Source organism: Panthera uncia, chromosome C2 (assembly GCF_023721935.1).
Source record: "Panthera uncia isolate 11264 chromosome C2, Puncia_PCG_1.0, whole genome shotgun sequence".
Taxonomy (NCBI): domain Eukaryota; kingdom Metazoa; phylum Chordata; class Mammalia; order Carnivora; family Felidae; genus Panthera; species Panthera uncia.
Genome location: NC_064810.1, coordinates 105,453,761 through 105,471,825, shown reverse-complemented (window position 1 = coordinate 105,471,825; position 18,065 = coordinate 105,453,761). Strand labels below are relative to the sequence as shown.

The following is an 18,065-nucleotide window of genomic DNA, read 5'->3' as shown; positions in this document are numbered from 1 at the left end:
ACTTAATTTCAGTGCCCCTCCCTGTGAAATGCTCTTATGGGGCACCTGGGTGGCTCAGTCAGTTAAGCGTCCGACTTCGGCTCAGGTCATGGTCTCATGGTTCCTGGGTTTGAGCCCCACATCAGGCTTTGTGCTGACAGCTCAGAGCCTGGAGCCTGCTTCCAGTTCTGTGTCTCCCTCTCTCTCTGCCCCTCCTCTGCTCATACTCTGTCTCTTTCTCAAGAATAAACATTAAAAAAAAAAAAAAAGCTCTTATGAATCTTTTGCTCTTACCTCCACCCAGAGGATTATGAACTAAGCTTTAAGATCCATTCATATGGGGCGCCTAGGTGGCTCAGTTGGTTAAGTGTACGACTCTTGGTTTCCATTTGGGTCATGATCTCATGGTTCATGGGTTCAGTCCCCACGTTGGGCTTTGTGCTGAAAGCATGGAGCCTGCTTGGGATTCTCTGTCTCCCTCTCTCTCTGCCACCTTCTCTGCTCGCTCACTCTCTAATAATTTTTTTTTAAAGGTCCATTTATATGCATTAAAATATTAAAATGTTTTTTGTTTCCAATTTTCTAATATGTTTTGTACTATACCAGTTCTCAAACACTACCCTCTCCTTAATTTGGTTTGTTCCTATCAGTACTTGAGACAGGTAAAAGAAAAATAAATCTAGCAAGAACTACCAACCTGTGTTGATTTTATGGCATATCCCAACATATTTTCTTTTTTTAAGGAAACAAAATATCGTCTAGTGTTAGAATTTAGTCATAAACTTTGGAACCATGATGTGTGATGTTTTATTATATTTATGACTCCACATATGTTATTACTATTTCATGCAAAAATAATAACATAACTTATTAAGCAAAAATTAGGAGAAAAATACTGATAAAATACTTACCTTGTATGCAGTGTTTGTAAATTTCTGTGAATGGTTAAAATATTATCTAATGGTAGTATTTATATTGTTAAAGAGAATAAACAGACTAAGTTGTGAAATACTATTCTCTGAGCCAGGAACTGCAATTTAGGAAGAGTGTCAGGGTGAGTCTTGATTCATTTGTTGGGTTTATGGTTTTCAGGGAATTAATGCTGATTTCACATCAGAAAAGCATCGAGCAGCTGCAGGAAACCCTTAGACAGAAGCTGCTGAATGATGATAACTGGAGAGAGAAGGTAATGATAATGTAACTTTCATCAGCATGTGTCTTATTTGCTTTTTCAAAATTCTGTTTGCCAGGAGACTATTCCGGATATCTTTGCTTCTATGCACATTTTGATTCCTTCTGGAATTTCCTAGGCCAAACATACTTATAATGTGTGTCTTTTCCATAATACTAGACAACATAATAGGAAATAAAAAGGTAAGAACAGAATTTTAAAACTTGTAAAATTAAGATGGCCCCTAGTTCTCATGTAAAAGTTTAATTTTTATTTTCAAATATTTACTTTTTTCCTGTAAAGTGACAGAATCTGCCTTTGACCACATCCTTAAAAGCAGGGGAATATTAATTCATTCTTGTAATTTCTCTGCTTTTAAGAAGATAATGTAAGAGAATGGAAAATGACAGGATTACTCAGTTATGAACTTTTGGCAAAGTAAAAGGAAAGTATTTAGCTCACTCTTTATAAGGAAAATATTTTCTCTTAGAGGATTGAAAAATGCATTGATTGTTGGCTTTGGACTTCTCTAAATTTTTCAAAGTTTCAGTAATAAATATGTATTTAATAATTTTAAGGAATTCAAATAATATTCTAAAAATTGTTTGTCCCTATCTTCTCAGGCCATGTACAACTCTAGTCATTGAGACTATAACCATGATCTCCCTGTCATAAACTTCTGATACTCCTTGATTGATCCCTGGACCTTATCCTGAACAATGTCCTGAAGCCTTTCCAACTCTTTCTCTTGCCCAACTGATACCTATCCCTAGCACTAGCCTTCATCCTTGGTTTTTTGATACCATTATAAATTTGCATCTAGTACTAGAGCTAGCTACTGAAATTCAGATTGCTTGACTTAAGCCCCGACAACCTGTTTGGTTATATCAGATTCTTCTCCTTGGTGACCAGACCCTATAACTTGTAACCTCAAGCAATAAGCAGTGACTACATTCAAACTAACATCTCCACCTGGACTCTTCACTCTACCATCCACCAAACTTAGACCCTTTAGATATCGTTGCTGGCTCAGATGAGATCTAAATTTTTCACTTTCATTTCCAATATTTACTCAGTTGGCCATACACAGGCATTACTGGCCCTCTACATATGAATCTCACTTCCCTTGTCCCTCAGGGATAGCACACTCAGGCTGTAAGAGAAATGATCACTAGAACAACAGCTCCATAGAGGCAACAATTAAAACTTAAGAATGGACTAACGGTTGCTCTAAGTGGCTCATTCTTATTTTGAAGTATGGGCTTTTTCTTTTCCATCTCCTAAAGCCCACATTTTTTGAATTTTTATTAGTCTTGGGGTACTCAATTGGCTATTCTTAGTCACTTCCTCCATCCTTACCAACCCATGTTTAAAAATACAAAAAAGATGATCAACCTAACCAGCAATCCAAAAAAGGCAAATTAAAACAATGAGAGATTATTTTTTTACCCACCCAGTTGACAGAGCGGTTTTGGCATTGTGGCAAAGTCTAGTAAGGTAATCTTTCATACTCACTGTTCAACGGGCTGAAAGTTACAGCAAACCTTTGGGAGCAATTTGGCAGTATGTATGAAGAGATATTGTAAACATCTCATCTTTTGATGCAGAACTTTCACTGACGGAATTAGTGTGAATAGAGAGTCACAGATTCTTCCCTTCCCTCAAATGCCTGAGCTCCTCTTAGACCGATAGAGTGAACCTTCCAGCCTTTGCTTATATAGAAGTTCTTTATCTCCTTGGTCACACCCCTGAAGGACTTTCAAATACAATATACTGTAGAAGTCTCTGCATTTATGATCTCTTCTTATACTGCTTCTTACTGTACCCTGTCCATGAGGTGCTAACACAAGTAGACCAAGTTAGTGTTAGCATCTGATCATATAAAAAAAGTATTATGATCTTGCTTCATGCTGTTAATTTGATGATGCAAATAAACCTATGTAAGATTTTCTAAGTTCCTACTGAGACCATGATATCATTCTCATAAATTAATTGTATCATAGACATATTTTGGCATGTATAATTTTCTATGATATAAATGGGCATTTCATTTTGTTGAGAGGACATGACTTCTTATTAATAAATCTTATAATTTAGCTTGGCAGTAAATCCAGATCCAGACCAGTAAAGCCAAGGAATGATAATTAGGTCTTGGCTGTGTTAGTTATTGAGACTATGAATAAAAAGTTCCCTAAAAGTCCTCTCATGAGAAAGGAGAATCACTGCTATGACACTGTCATCTCTTTCTTGGGTCACTGTGCCTTTGTGTAGGAATGAAATGTTCCCTTTACAAATATATAATACACATATTAGAATAAACTTCATAACTTAAGTGCTTTTAGCATTCAAAAAGAGTAGATAGCAATTTGTGCCTCTGCTTAATTATTTTAGAGTATGTAAAAAGCACATAATAGAATCAATAGTTGCTATGCAACAAAGATGGCACATTTTAAAATAACTGTATATTTACCAATTGCCATAGATTTTTGTTTATTTCAAGTATTCTTTGATGTGAAGAAAATAAATTATTGTGTATGGTGAACATTTGAAATTGGTTCCAAGTTAACAGTGTTGTTACTTTTCAGTTAAAACTTTTGTAATTAAGAAATTTCCTATAGCCAGAGTGCTGACATTAAGTGATAGTCATGTATTGACTATTACTTTGTAGTGCAATAAACAAATTCCAACCAAATATTTTCTTAGACTATTACTAAGATATCATCACATTTAGGAACATTTTAGAACTGTATTACCATTGACCTCATTTTAAATAGTACATAAAACGTTTAAAACCCAATATTTTATGACAAGTTCATCCCTGTACATTTTGTTATTTTATAAGCTATCCTTTTAAATTTCATTCGTAGTACACTAAAACACATTAGGAATTATTCAGCCATTTGGCTCGTCTATTTTGAATAAGAACTTGATATAACCCAATATTAAAACAAACAAACAAACAGAACCTTACCTCCTGGCTGAGCAACTGGATTAATAGTGAAAACCCAAGGGAGGGGGGTAGTTTACCTCAAGAAGTAGGCGATTCCAGCATCAAAGGAGGCAAACCAAAAAAATATCAAGTTCTTCAACTAGAAGAGCCAAATGGCTGAATAATTCCTAATGTGTTTTTGTGTACTATTAATGAAATTTAAAAGGATCGCTTATAAAATAACAAAATGTACACGGATGAGCTTGTCGTAAAAAGATCAATTTTCATTTATGCGTTATAAATATATGACTAAAAACAATAGTGAGAGCACACTTTAATTTTTAAAATTATACCGTGTAATTTTCAAAATTGAATTAATGAAATCATAAAATTTTAGATCTGGAATAGCCTGCAAATATCATATGACTTAAACCTTTAATCAGGATAATAAAAATAGTCTCCATTAATTAGAGTGTTTACTATATGCTAGGCCTGGTGCTCAATGCTTTCCATAAATGTAATTTTAATTATTATAAAATTATTATTGCCATTTGCACATGGAAAAAAATAAGGCTCAGAGAATTTATGTAAGTTGCCAAGGTTATATAGCCAGGAAATGAGAACCGATACAAACCTGGGCAGGGTGGGGGATGAGAGCTAAATACAAAATGCAAAAACTTCTGCATTTGACTTATATGAACTAGCAGGAACCAGATTTACCCTCCCTCCTAAACAAGTAAACAATTGGGAACAAGATAGAAAACAATGGTTTGAAGACACTAGATATCAAACAATGATTCTTATAGATGAGAGACAAATGAGGTGAATTCTGTGATTGCCCAGACTTCGTTCCTTGAAAGAAATTTAAGGCCACAATACAGAAGTGTGAATCTAGGTAGTTTGGCAGATTCTTCGAGTTGAAGAGACCTGAGAGATCAAGGTGGCTAGAATTCACAGGGTAGTGTTCTCAGGGGAAAGCTGCACACAGAAATAATGCTGGAGATCTACGAAGAGTTCCCATAAAGTATATGCATGGTTAGTGCATATGTGTGGGGAAACTACTCAAAGGCAGAGAAAGACCCATGAAAAGGGGACTAAAGGGGAGTACCAAATGCTCACACATGGCCAGACTGGAAAACTTATAATTTATAGGGCACTTGGGTAAAGTTCTCAGAAGAGTTTTGCATCAGCAGTAAGGAAAAATTAGCCCTAGACTAAATGCTGAGCTGATCCTGCCTAACAATTTTCAAAGGAAGAACTAAAAAACTCACGGTGATTCCAATAAACTTAACTGCATCCCACAACAGAGTTCAATAATATTCATAGGAATACAGAAATATTCAGCATCTAATGAGGTAAAATTTACAATGCGTGGCATTCAATCAAAAGTTGCCATTCAAAACAAAACAAAACAAACAAAACAGGAAAACTCATAATGAGAGTAACTCATAATGAGAGAAAAATCAATTAATAAAAACTGACTTAGAAAGGCACAGGTTATTAGAATTAGCAGACAAAGACATTAAAACAGTTATGATAACAGGATTCCATTTGTCCAAAATCTGGGGGAAAAATTGATCATGTTAAGTAGAGATATGGGAGATATAAAAAAGATCTAAAATGAACTTCTAGAGATGAAAAGAACAATATCTAAGATGAAAAGTACACTAGATGGGATTAATATCAGATTAGACCTTTCAAAAGAAAAGTTTAGTGAAATTGAACACACAGCAATTGAAACAAAAATAGAAAACTCAAAACAAACAAACAAGAACATCAGGGAGCTATGAGACAAATTTAAATGGACTAATATATGCATATTTGGAATCCCCAAAGGACAAGAAAGAGAAGAAAGGACAGAAAAAATATTTGAAGAAATAATGGCTGAAAAATTTAAGAGTTAATGAAAACTATAAACCCACACATGCAAGAAGCTCAACAAACCTCAAGCACACCAAGGAACATTATAATCTAATTGCTCAAAATAGTGATAAAAAGAAAATCTTAAAAACAACCAGAGAATAATAGACATATTATATAGAGAGGAACAAAGGTGAGGATGACAGCAGTTTTTTCATCAAAGACAATATAAGCAAGAGGAAGGTGGGATTGAAAGTACTGGAAGAATGAGGGGCCTGGGGGTGCATGCTGCCAATCTAGAATTCCAAACAAAGTGAAAATATCTTTCAAATATGAGGATGAAATAGACTTTCAGCAATGAAAAAGCTGAGCAAGTATATCACCAGCACACCCACACTATGAGAAATGTTAAAAGAAGGCCTTTGGTCAAAAGAAAAATTATACCACATGGAAATATGGATCCACACAAAGGAATGTAGTATATCAGAAAAGGTATTGATGGCAGATTGGACCTTCTAATGTGGGTAAATATATGAGTCTTTTAATTATATGAATTTCTTTAAAATATAATTAACTTTGAAACAAAAATATTAACAACCTTATGTGAGAGTTATAACACGTAGAAGCAACATATATTACAAAAATAACACAATGTCTAAGAAGGGAAAAATGGAAGTATACTGTTGTGAGATTCTTAATTCAATACATGACATGATAAATCACTAGAAGATACACTGCATTAAGTTAAAGATGTATTCTATAAATTCTAAAGCAACCACAGAAGTAGAAAAAGAATTATAGCTAACAAACCAGCAAAGGAAATAAAATTGAATTAAAAAGAAAACAAACCTTAAGTCAGAAGAAGCCAAAAATACACTTTAATACAAAGAAATGTCTTAACAAGTAAGTTAAAATAAAGGATGCATAACACAAAATATATGCTAACACAAATTAAAAGAAAGCTAGAACTATGTTTATATTTATGTATCTGCCTATATTTATTTATGTATATTACATATATGTAAATATATGTATTATATTTATGAAGTAAATTTCAAAGCAAAGATATTAGAATATTTTGAATATTAGCAGGGATTATGAAGTTGATTTCATATATTTTTTTTAACGTTTTATTTTATTTTTGAGACAGAGAGAGACAGAGCATGAACAGGGGAGGGGCAGAGAGAGAGGGAGTCACAGAATCTGAAACAGGCTCCAGGCTCTGAGCTGTCAGCACAGAGCCCGACGCGGGGCTTGAACTCACGGACCATGAGATCATGACCTGAGCCGAAGTCGGACGCTTAACCGACCAAGCCACCCAGGCACCCCTAAGTTGATTTCATATTATTAAACAGATCATCAGTTCACCAAGAGGACATAATAATCCCAGATATCTATTCACCTAATAATTTTTAAATTAATTTTAAAATTAAGAAAAATTTGACAGAACAGCAAGGAGAAATAGACAAATCCAAAACTATATAAGAGATGTCAATGATAGCCCTCTCTCAATAATAATTGATATAAAAATATCTAGAAAATTAGTAAAGATATATAGTATGTAAAGTAGTATAATAATTTTTATAATTATTTATTTTTAAGAGATATATTGAACAACACTTTTAATAAACATGACCTAATTGATTTTTATAAAATTCTCCACTTAACAACAGAATACATATTCTTCTCCAGTGCACATAGGGCATTTATTAAAATAGATCATATTCTGGAGCATAAATAACTCTCAGTAACTTTAAAAAGATTCAAAACATACAAAGTATTTTTTCTGACCACAGTGGAATTAAATTAGAATTTATTAACAAAAAGTTATCTGGAAAGATCACCAAATATTTCAAAACTAAATAAATACCAAGTCCATTCCCTTTATCACTACGCTATGTAGATGTGTGGGGAGACAGGCTACATGGAAAAACAAAACATGCTGAACCATGGGGTCTACCAGAAATAAATAAGTGTGCATACCTCTCCACCTTTGTAGTAACTCTATGATCTTGGTGATGGTTCTTAACCTCTCTGAATCTATTTTGTAATCTAGATAGTGGGAATAATAATTATTATGTTATTATTATTATATGTTGCAAGAATTAAATGAGCTAATATAAGTAGCCTTCCTACCTTGTATTGGTGCTAAGAGAATATTCCCTCCTTTCATCCTGAGTTTACAGTTTCTGACAGGGCTTCAATATATATTCTATTCCTTAGCATTGTTTTTTTACTGCAAAGTCTGGGTATTTGAATAATCATCTACTTTTACAATATATTTATTCAGTAGTCAGTTCATAAATAATGAATTATTAGTTTTCAACCAGCATTTGTTTTAACTTTTAGAACATAGTAAAATTTATTTATAGGAGATATATTTTTAAAAATTATGTAGATACATCAAATATAAACAAATGACCTAATTTCTACTTTGGCATCTGAAATTCCCTTGCTTTTATAGGGATTGTCAGTAATGAGTGATTATGTTACAATATGCTATTTGGCTCCATTGACGGAAAATTATCTCAGAATCAACCACAAGTAACTCACTTGGAAAATAGTGAAAAGATGGTATTTTGAACATCAGTATTAGACACAGGTGTTATACTAATAATGCATATCAACACAAATACAAAAGGAATTTAAAAACAACATACTCAGAATGGAATCATCGGGAAGCCCCTGGAATCATCAGGAAGCCTTCACCAAGGAGACAGAGTTTGAGCTAACGGGGGATATGGATAAATAAAAAGCAGAAAAACTCAAACCTGTAATGTGTACACAGATAGCAATTTATTTTCTTTGTGTAACTCTTGAGTTCATGTATTACTCATGGTTTTGTTTTATTTTATTTTTTTATATAATTTATTGTCAAATTGGTTTCCATACAACACCCAGTGCTCATCCCAACAGGTGCCCTCCTCAATGCCCATCACCCACTTTCCCCTCTCCCCCACCCCCATCAACCCTCAGTTTGTTCTCAGTATTTAAGAGTCTCCTATGGTTTGCCTCCTTCCCTCTCTGTAACTTTTTTTTTCCCCCTTCCCCTCCCCCTCTGGCCTTCTGTTAATTTTCTCAGGATCCACATATGAGTGAAAACATATGGTATCTGTCTTTCTCTGACTGACTTATTTCACTTAGCATAATACTCTCCAGTTCCATCCATGTTGCTACAAATGGTCAGATCTCATTGCCAAGTAGTATTCCATTGTATATATAAACCACATCTTCTTTATCCATTCATAAGTTGATGGACATTTAGGCTCTTCCCATAATTTGGCTATTGTTGAAAGTGCTGCTATAAACATTGGGGTGCAAGTGCCCCTACGCATCAGCACTCCTGTATCCCTTGAGTGAATCCCCAGCAGTGCTATTGTTTTAGAAATCAGAATTTCCCCGTGATTATGAAAATTACTATTAGTTATTATATAAAGTAGTTTGTATTTTATATAAGCACCATCACCAAATTCATTTATTTTGTATAAGCATAAGTTCTTTCATCTAAGAGATTTTATTTATTTATTTATTTATTTATTTATTTTCATCTAGTATATTTTAATTTTTTTAATGCTTATTATTTTTGAGAGAGAGAGAGAGAGACAGAGACAGAGATAGAGCATGAGTGGGGAGAGGGCAGAGTGAGAGGAAGACACAGAATCTGAAACAGGCTCCAGGCTCTGAGCTGTCAGCACAAAGCCTGACGTGGGGCCTGAACTCAGGCACAGTGAGATCATGACCTGAGCTGAAGTCTGACACTCAACCGACTGAGCCACCCAGGCACCTCTCATCTAGGATATTTTAAACAGCTTCTATCAATATGTAAAAAATATAAACGTGATAATTTGGCATGAATTCATCTTCTCAATGACAATATACTGGCTTAAGAAAATCCTTGTGTTTGTGGGCTTCTCATTTTGTTCAAACTATTCAGATTATGAAGGAACCAATAGTATCATCTCTCTATGCTACAGTGTCAAAACTTTCAGATGGCCTTGAAGCTTCCTTAAACGTTTAGAAATCCCTCCTGAGGCTCGTCACTGTGCTTCTCTTTCTCTGGTTGTGCAAACTAAAAATCAAATCAGTGATAGTAAAATCACTCTGCTCTCTTCTATCTTCATGCTCTTTCTTTCCCTTCTTCCTTTCTCTCTCCCTCTCTCTCTCTTTCTCTTTACCTATAAGTATTCATTCCAAGGAATAGTTCAGGAGCAAGAAGATCTCCCTGCTACCTGCCTCAGAACAGAACATTCTACTCATTCAATCCACCAGCTGCCTTCTTTTCTTCCCTGAGTACTTAATGCTCCATCTTCATCAAGGGACTCTACTGGTTTCCTAAATGACCTCTTTCCCATAATTAATTTAAATGATTTTTTTAAAAGTCCTAAAGTCTTTCTGTCATCTAATTTATAGTTTGTCCTGTCCCACCTAGTCTGGATATCTTTTTGTTCTCTTAATTTGAGCAATCAGTCCTTATTATGAAAGATGTCTTTTTGTCCTAAAATAACAATTCAACTCTACCAGTTAGCCACACAAGGAATTTTTTGAACACTTGCTATTTTAGTACCTTGGCACACATTTTTCTTCAGCTTCTCAAAACGTGTTTAGTTAGTTGTTTTTTTTTTTTAATAGTATCAAGACATCTTGTGAGCTATTAACTCTTAAAGTTACACCTTGAGAGTTTTTCAAATGTTTTGCACTTGATATCCTCCTTTCATGTGCTCTTGACTCATCTATTCCAACATGGTTGGAGCACGGGGCTGTGATCAAATGGGGAAAGTGAAAGTCAGGTTGGAGAAGTTCAGGGCTGCCATAAACAGTGTTTGCCTTGTGCCCAGCACAGTAGTACAGGCCAAGGGAGAGAAGAGAGCTGGAATCCAGCCAGTGCTCTGCTCACCAAGTGCTCTGCTCAGCATGAGGTTGTGTTCCTCTGAGGAAGGGGTGCTTTGTCAATTCACAAAAAAGTGTTGCATGGGCTGGTGGTGGCCCAGTGGAAAATCATGTATAGGAGTTTTGATTTTATAGTAATGCATTGAGAAACCACTAAAAGGGAATAAAATAATCCAGTTTATAGTTTGTAAAGAACACCCTGCTGTGTGTGTCATAGATTGGAGAGAGACAGGAGTGGCAGTAAGGAAGCCAGCGAAGAGGTGATAGTGGCCAGGACTAGAGCGTCGGGAGTGGAAATGAAAAGAAATGAATGAATTCAAGGCATCTTTTGGAGGTGAATAGGACTTGGTGTCGGGTTAGGTGTGAAAGATAAAAATGATGTCCCAGTTACTGACCTGAATAACTAGATGGATTGTGGTTACTGTGTTCGGACTGGGGAAGAAACGGGGGCAGGGGGAGACAGTTGTATGAAGGTTTCTGCTTCAGATGGCCCTTTGTAGCAACGTGGATGGAACTGGAGAGTGTGATGCTAAGTGAAATAAGCCATACAGAGAAAGACAGATACCATATGGTTTCACTCTTATGTGGATCCTGAGAAACTTAACAGAAACCCATGGGGGAGGGGAAGGAAAAATAAAAGAGGTTAGAGTGGGAGAGAGACAAAGCATAAGAGACTCTTAAAAACTGAGAACAAACTGAGGGTTGATGGGGGTGGGGGGGAGGTAGGTGATGGGTATTGAAGAGGGCATCTTTTGGGATGAGCACTGGGTGTTGTATGGAAACCAATTTGAGAATAAATTTCATATATGAAAAAAAAAGGTTTCTGCTTCAGTTTATCTGAGACACCTCTGGTATATCTCATTGAGATATTGGCTAGCAGGAGGCAGGTGGATGTAAGTACCTGGAATTCAGAAAAACATCTGTTCTTTTTTTGAGAGACTCTGAGGCTTTCCTTGTCTTTAGAAGTGTGAACACAACACAAATGAGCAATTCTATCACGTTACTAAATGATCCTTAGCATCCTTTTCCCCAAACAACCCACAAACTTACTTTGAGAGAACCAGAATAACTCCTTGCATTGAGTATAAACATAATTGTTTTTCCTTAAAGGAAATGCTCAGCCCTCTAACCAGTGCAATAAACTCAACTGACCCCACACTGGGGCTAGTCTTCTATCTGCATTTTATTTAATTTAAAGGACTTTCTGTTAACTTTCTTAGCAAATTTTCTGTTTCCTGGTACCCGGGTTTCAGTATTTCCCTGAGAAATTCATGTTGACCTCTGTCTTCCTTGTATAGTGGTCTGAATCACAGAGTCACAGTAAGTCAGATTTGACAGTTTTTCTCCTAAGTTATCTGGCGTTTACTCCTTCTAAGAACGTATAATCATGGCACAATGTAAATCTAGAGCCAGCCTGTCACTGGGATTCTCTCATCTCACTAGATGTACGACTAGGCCAGAATGACTCCAGTACTCATAGGTTTGTTCTCTCTCTTGCTCCAGTAGGCAGAGCCAAAACCAATGGTTAAAAACCACAGGGAGAGAGATGTTGGCTCAACTAAAGGAAAAACTGTCTAATGCTTAGTGCTGTCTGAAAATGGAAATGCTTGCTGGGAAGGAGTGAGTTATGGTTTCTAGGGGTGTTGAGGCACAGAGCAGACAATGGTTAGTGTAGATTCTGTGATAGAGATTGAAGGGTCACAGCACAGGAGTAATCTTCACTGACTATTTAATCCCTGCTCATGCTAGAACTTTACACAGATGTTTTGTCCCATTTAATCTTCATAATGATTCCCAAGGGAACTGGTTGTAACTCCACCAGGAGAGGTTACAGTCACAATTTAAGATTATACAGCTAGAAAGTGGCAGAGCCAAGGGTTTAGAGCCAGGATTTAAACTCAGTTCCATCTGAATCCAAAACCCTTGCTGATTCTTTCCACAATTCATGGAAGCTTGAGAAATGGAACCAGGGGATTTCTACGGTCCCTTCCAGTGCTATGGTTCTATCTGGGTCCAATATGGATACAGGCATCACTGACTTGACTGTGTTTTACCTTAATCATCCTTCTGGCCTCAGTCACATTAAAATGATAATCTGTGACTCCAGAACTTTCTGGGGTCTCATCAAGAAAAGATCATTTAAAAACTCAACATTTCTATTTTATATCTCCTCTGAGCTTTCAGTAGACCTCAGTCTAAAGGGCTCAAAATATTTTTATTTTTTTCTTATAGGGTTTCTGGCAAGGACTGGGTTTATAATACAAAGGTACAGAACACTAAGCTTTAGTATTTCTGAAAACTGTCAGAATATATTGTTTTAACTTCTCTACTCATTTTAAAAGCTTAGAAGGTCTTAGAAGATCTTGAAATATTTGACCCAAGGTCATTTTTTTTCTGGGTTAAGTTCTGAGTCAGATTCTTTTTAAATATTAGAATTAAAAAATTCAATTAATAAAATAATTAATATTAGAATTAAAAATTTTTAATTAAAGTCTGAAAATAAGCTTAATTTCCTCATCTTAAGGTCAAATGGTTTTAAATGTGTGGTAAATACTATTTTCTAGATTGAAGCTGAACTTGCCAAGGAAAGAGCCCAGCATTTAGTTGAGTTTGAGGAGCAAGCTCTGCTTTTTAAAGCAGAAGCTAAACTGGAACTTGATATTGAAAAGGAAAAACATCAAGAAATAATCTGTAAATATAAGAAAGAACAAGAGGAACTAAAAATGAAGGTCTGTCATTATGGTGTTCATTATTATTTAATGGGTTTCAAACTATAGATGTTGGTTATTTCCTTGTAAGAACACTGTACAATATTTATAACTCAAGTAGCTTTCCTCATAGTCACTGTGCCTTGGTTTTAGCTACATGGGTAGAATGGTTTGGCTATTTTCCAGAATAAGTAGCTGAAATAAATCATATCAGCATACAATAAACTTATTTTTTAGGCAGCATAAATTTATAACTAATAATTAGCATGACTAAATATTCCAGCACTTCAAATATCCAACATTAAATGATAAGGAGATGTTTTACGTAATTAATATTTTCCCAACAACTAAAGCCTATCTCCTTTAATTGCAAATATTTTCAATTCTAGACATTTTGAATGAAGGGAAATATTTAAAAATGTAATCTACCTCCATAATTTCTGAAACAGTATATGCTAAACATAATTTTTTTGAAGATTTTGTTTTTAAGTAACCTCTACACCTAGTGTGGTGCTTGAACTCATAATCTCAGATCAAGAGTAGCATCTTTTCTGACTGAGCCAGCCAGGTGCCCCCTAAACATAATTTAAGGTTTTGTTAAGGTTGTCCTGTTATTATAAGACCTGAACACCATATATATATACATGTGTTTGTGTATATACGTATGTGTTTGTGTGTATGTATATGTGTGTGTATATTAACCAAGACCCAGTGGGGAAACCATACTTTGAATAAACTCATTAACAGTCTGTGTAGATTAGGCATCAAATGAGACTTAATGGCCTCTACTTCAGTGAACAGGAGATATGGTACAGCCTTTTCAAGAGCACTGTGAACAATAGGCAGGGCCAGCTATGTGAGTATATGACAAGTCCAGTGTCACAGGGCCCACAGTCAGAAATGCCTCATACCTCTTGGGTTTAATGCTCTCCAAATGTTGTCTTGAAACTCTTAATAACTTTATCTTTGAATTTGTGTTTTGTAAGTGAAATCCTGTTGGGACATTGGTACACTTGAGAGATTCCAAGCTGATAGCTGAAAGCTTAGAATGTCAGCTCACCCAAGTTTCTACCTCTCCTATACTAGTTTTCTTCCAGAAGAAGCCTATTAAGGCAGGCCTCAACTTGCCAAGAGTTATAGTTTTTTAAAAGAAGTCATAAATCCAGATTTTCTAATTGAATTCTCTTGATTTGTAAATGCTGACTCCCGTTTTGAAAAAATCAAAACATATTTGTGGCTTTGTGAGTCTCCTGTCCCAAAGATAACCTGCTGTATTTCAGTGTCAGCTCTCCTTTGGATGATGGAAACGACTGCTCAGACCTAGCAATGATCCTCTTCCTTCCTGGATTAATTGAATATAATGGAATATTAATTTAATTTTTCAAGTTACTAAGTGTGAATAGATTTCTTGCAAAAGTTATTCTTAATGTAAATTTAACATTTGAAACAAATTTTGGATGCATTACTCATAAATAATAGTTCATAGAATCCTTGGAACTTTGGTCTATGAATGTTTTCCAGATTCTTCATGGACTGGTTTCTTGTTGTACTAATATTTATAATGGGACAATATCTGTAGCACAAATAATAAGGATATGTTTCATCAGAAGCAACTTTGCTCTTCCTGGTTTGTTTTCTGTTCTTTGTTTTTTAAGGAGAAAGAAAACGAGCAGTCTTTTCCCTTCTAAAGACTTTCATGACTCTAAGGAAAAGCTTCTCATCTTCTCTCTTTATCTCTCATTCTCTCATCTCTTTATCTAGAAGTACCACCTGAGAGATAGTATATTTGCAAAGTATTCTGGTATTCTCTAGAGCTGTACAATCTAATATGTTAGCCATATGTGGCTACTTAAATTTCAAGTAATTAAAATTTAAATTTAAAGTTCAGTTCCTCAACCACATTAGCCACATTTTAAATGCTCACTAGCCAGTACTGGCAAGCCAGAGCCTTTTGTTGGCCTCTCTTCCCAACTCAGCAATTGGTTATGTCACCTTGGTACCTTGGAATTGGCCGTGGTGAGAGTATTTACACCCAGTCCACACGGAGTCTACATGGAGACTAGATACAAATCTGGCTTTTTGTGTGTGTGTGCATCAGTTGCTAAACATTTACTGACATACTACTGTCAGTAGGTACAGGTGGCTAGTGGCTACCATATTGGACATCACAGACTATTTCTGTCATCACAGAGAGTTCTACTGGGCATTGTTGATCTAGAGGTATAGTACCTGAGGGCATCTCCAGTCATCATATATAAGAAAGAAAAAATATATGTCAAAACAAAATTTACTATAATTATAGCATGAATAGAATAAAACTGTGGTGCTCCTCTATGTGCATCCCCAAACATCAGGCATTTCTAGGTCCCAAAGCCACCCCACACTGAATCCAGACAGGTACGTGGATCAAGACTTGAGCTGTCCTTGGTAGCTCAATCTGGACACAAAGATTTATATATTTCCAAGGATGCCCAAGTGATTAATGTAATTCCATTTAAGGTGGTAAAAATAGGTTTTAGTCTTAACTTCTAAAAAGAAAATTTTGGAGGCCTACATAGTGTCATAGGATTTGTTTTCATTTGATAAGAAGAGCACACTGATTATTTAGAATAAACCTCCTAAAGCCATAAGGACTCTTTGGTTGCCTAGAGATATTGCCTACAAACTAATACAAGATTTATCTTACAGATATCTGATTTAATCGCAAGCGCTACTAGAGATCTAAAGCTGGAAGTGGCCACCCTTGAAGAAAAACTCCATGAATCTTGTATCCGACATACTGAAGATTCTGAATCAAAGGAGAAAGAAATTGAAAACCTTAAAAATTTGGTTGCAGAATTTGAAGCCCGCCTGAAGAAAGAAACTGACAGTAACGATTCCATTTCAGAGGACTTGAGGAAGGAAATGAAGCTGAAGTCAGATGAGCTAGATAGAGTAATGCTGGCACAAACACAACTGATGCAGCAGTTTAACCAGTCCCAGGAACAGGTAGGAAGCAGATGATGGTGCCGCTGTGATTAGTGAAAGAGCACACACTCTTTCAAAAAGTAGACAAACAAACAAACATCAAAGATAGCTTGGTGTCATGCAGTCGAGGACTATTAGTCAGGAACCTGGAATTACATCCTGGCTGTGTCCTTAACTAGGCAGTCATTTAACCTCTCTTCACCTGGCTTCCTTTTCTGTAAAATGAAATTCACTGAACTACAAGATCTCTATGGTTTCCTCAGCACCCAGTTCTACTGTGTTGCAAAAACCATTTAAAACTTCTAAGACTAGAAATCTTTGCATATTTATGTCTTACTGGTTTTGACATTCAGTCTTTGCCAAAGAAACTTTTAGAGCACTTGCTGCTTACGTTCAAAAAATAATTTGGACAATATATTCTGAAAGTAATTTCTCTTTAGGGCTTTATCTTTCTGTCAACCTAAACTATAGCATAATGTACATGAGTTGGTCTTCTTTCTTATGTATGCATGATTATTTCAGCAATATTTTTGTTTAAACTGAAATAGAATTATTTTGATTTGAAATTGTTTTCTAATGAATTCTTATTTCAGAACTGCTAAGCAGTTGAGGTCACACAGCATGGCAGAGCCAAGATTCTATTTGAATCTCCATGATATGATGCTTCCTGTTTCAGGAAACCTGAGTTCTAGTGATTCTGCTTCTAAGTTTCAAAGTGACCCTCAGGCTTAGCACTCAACATCGCCAGGCTTCATTTCCTTCCTTCCCTCCTCTGTTCGTTCTTTCTTTTTCTTTCTTTCTTTCTTTCTTTCTTTCTTTCTTTCTTTCTTTCTCTCTCTCTCTCTCTCTTTCTTTCTTTCTTTCTTTCTTTTACTCTTTCTTTCTTTTTTCTTTGTTTCAAAATACCAATAAACATGCTACTTGCTTCTCCAGATGTTTAGGGAGTCAGCTGATTGAGCATCTCCTGCCAACACACAATAGCATAGCCTCCCTCATCAAGGTTGCTGCTTCCACCAGTCCTGGCATGAGTGGGAAAGGATAGCACATATGGACTTGGTTCTGCTGGAAAAACCCAAAGGAGAGAGGTGATACAGAGTTGCTTCAAATGAGACAGCAGTGTTTAAGTTCTAAAGGAGGGTCAACTGGTTAAAGGAAAGAGAGATCAAGGCAGTTAGACTGGCAGGTTTTCTAACTCTTAAATATCCAAAGACATGGCAATATGGAAACTGAGGAGTAACCTATACACTAGGACATGTAAAAAAAAATAGAAGTATTGAATCCAATAAATATATATTGAGCATCTATCCAGGGCCCAGGTGCTAGGCCCTATATATGCAATTAAGAACAAGACTGACAGCTGCCATTACCTGCTCTCAAAGAAGAATTTAAAGAAAATCTTTTTTTTTTCAATATATGAAGTTTATTGTCAAATTGGTTTCCATACAACACCCAGTGCTCATCCCAAAAGCTGCCCTCCTCAATACCCATCACCCACCCTGCCCTCCCTCCCTCCCCATATCAACCCTCAGTTTGTTCTCAGTTTTTAAGAGTCTCTTATGCTTTG

General features: G+C 35.8%; 1 protein-coding gene across 7 annotated transcripts in view; it reads left to right on the top strand.

Moving 5' to 3' along the window:
* LEKR1 (leucine, glutamate and lysine rich 1) overlaps nucleotides 1-18,065 on the top strand; it is a 184,141-nt gene that overhangs the window by 153,331 nt on the left and 12,745 nt on the right. For 6 of the 7 annotated variants that reach the window (XM_049628650.1, XM_049628651.1, XM_049628653.1 and 3 more), the window contains 3 exons: nucleotides 1,072-1,165; nucleotides 13,391-13,555; nucleotides 16,223-16,522. In XM_049628650.1, coding sequence (XP_049484607.1) covers nucleotides 1,072-1,165; nucleotides 13,391-13,555; nucleotides 16,223-16,522 — 559 coding nt within the window. The remainder of the gene's footprint in view (nucleotides 1-1,071; nucleotides 1,166-13,390; nucleotides 13,556-16,222; nucleotides 16,523-18,065) is intronic. The other variant, XM_049628654.1, reaches the window with a different exon arrangement.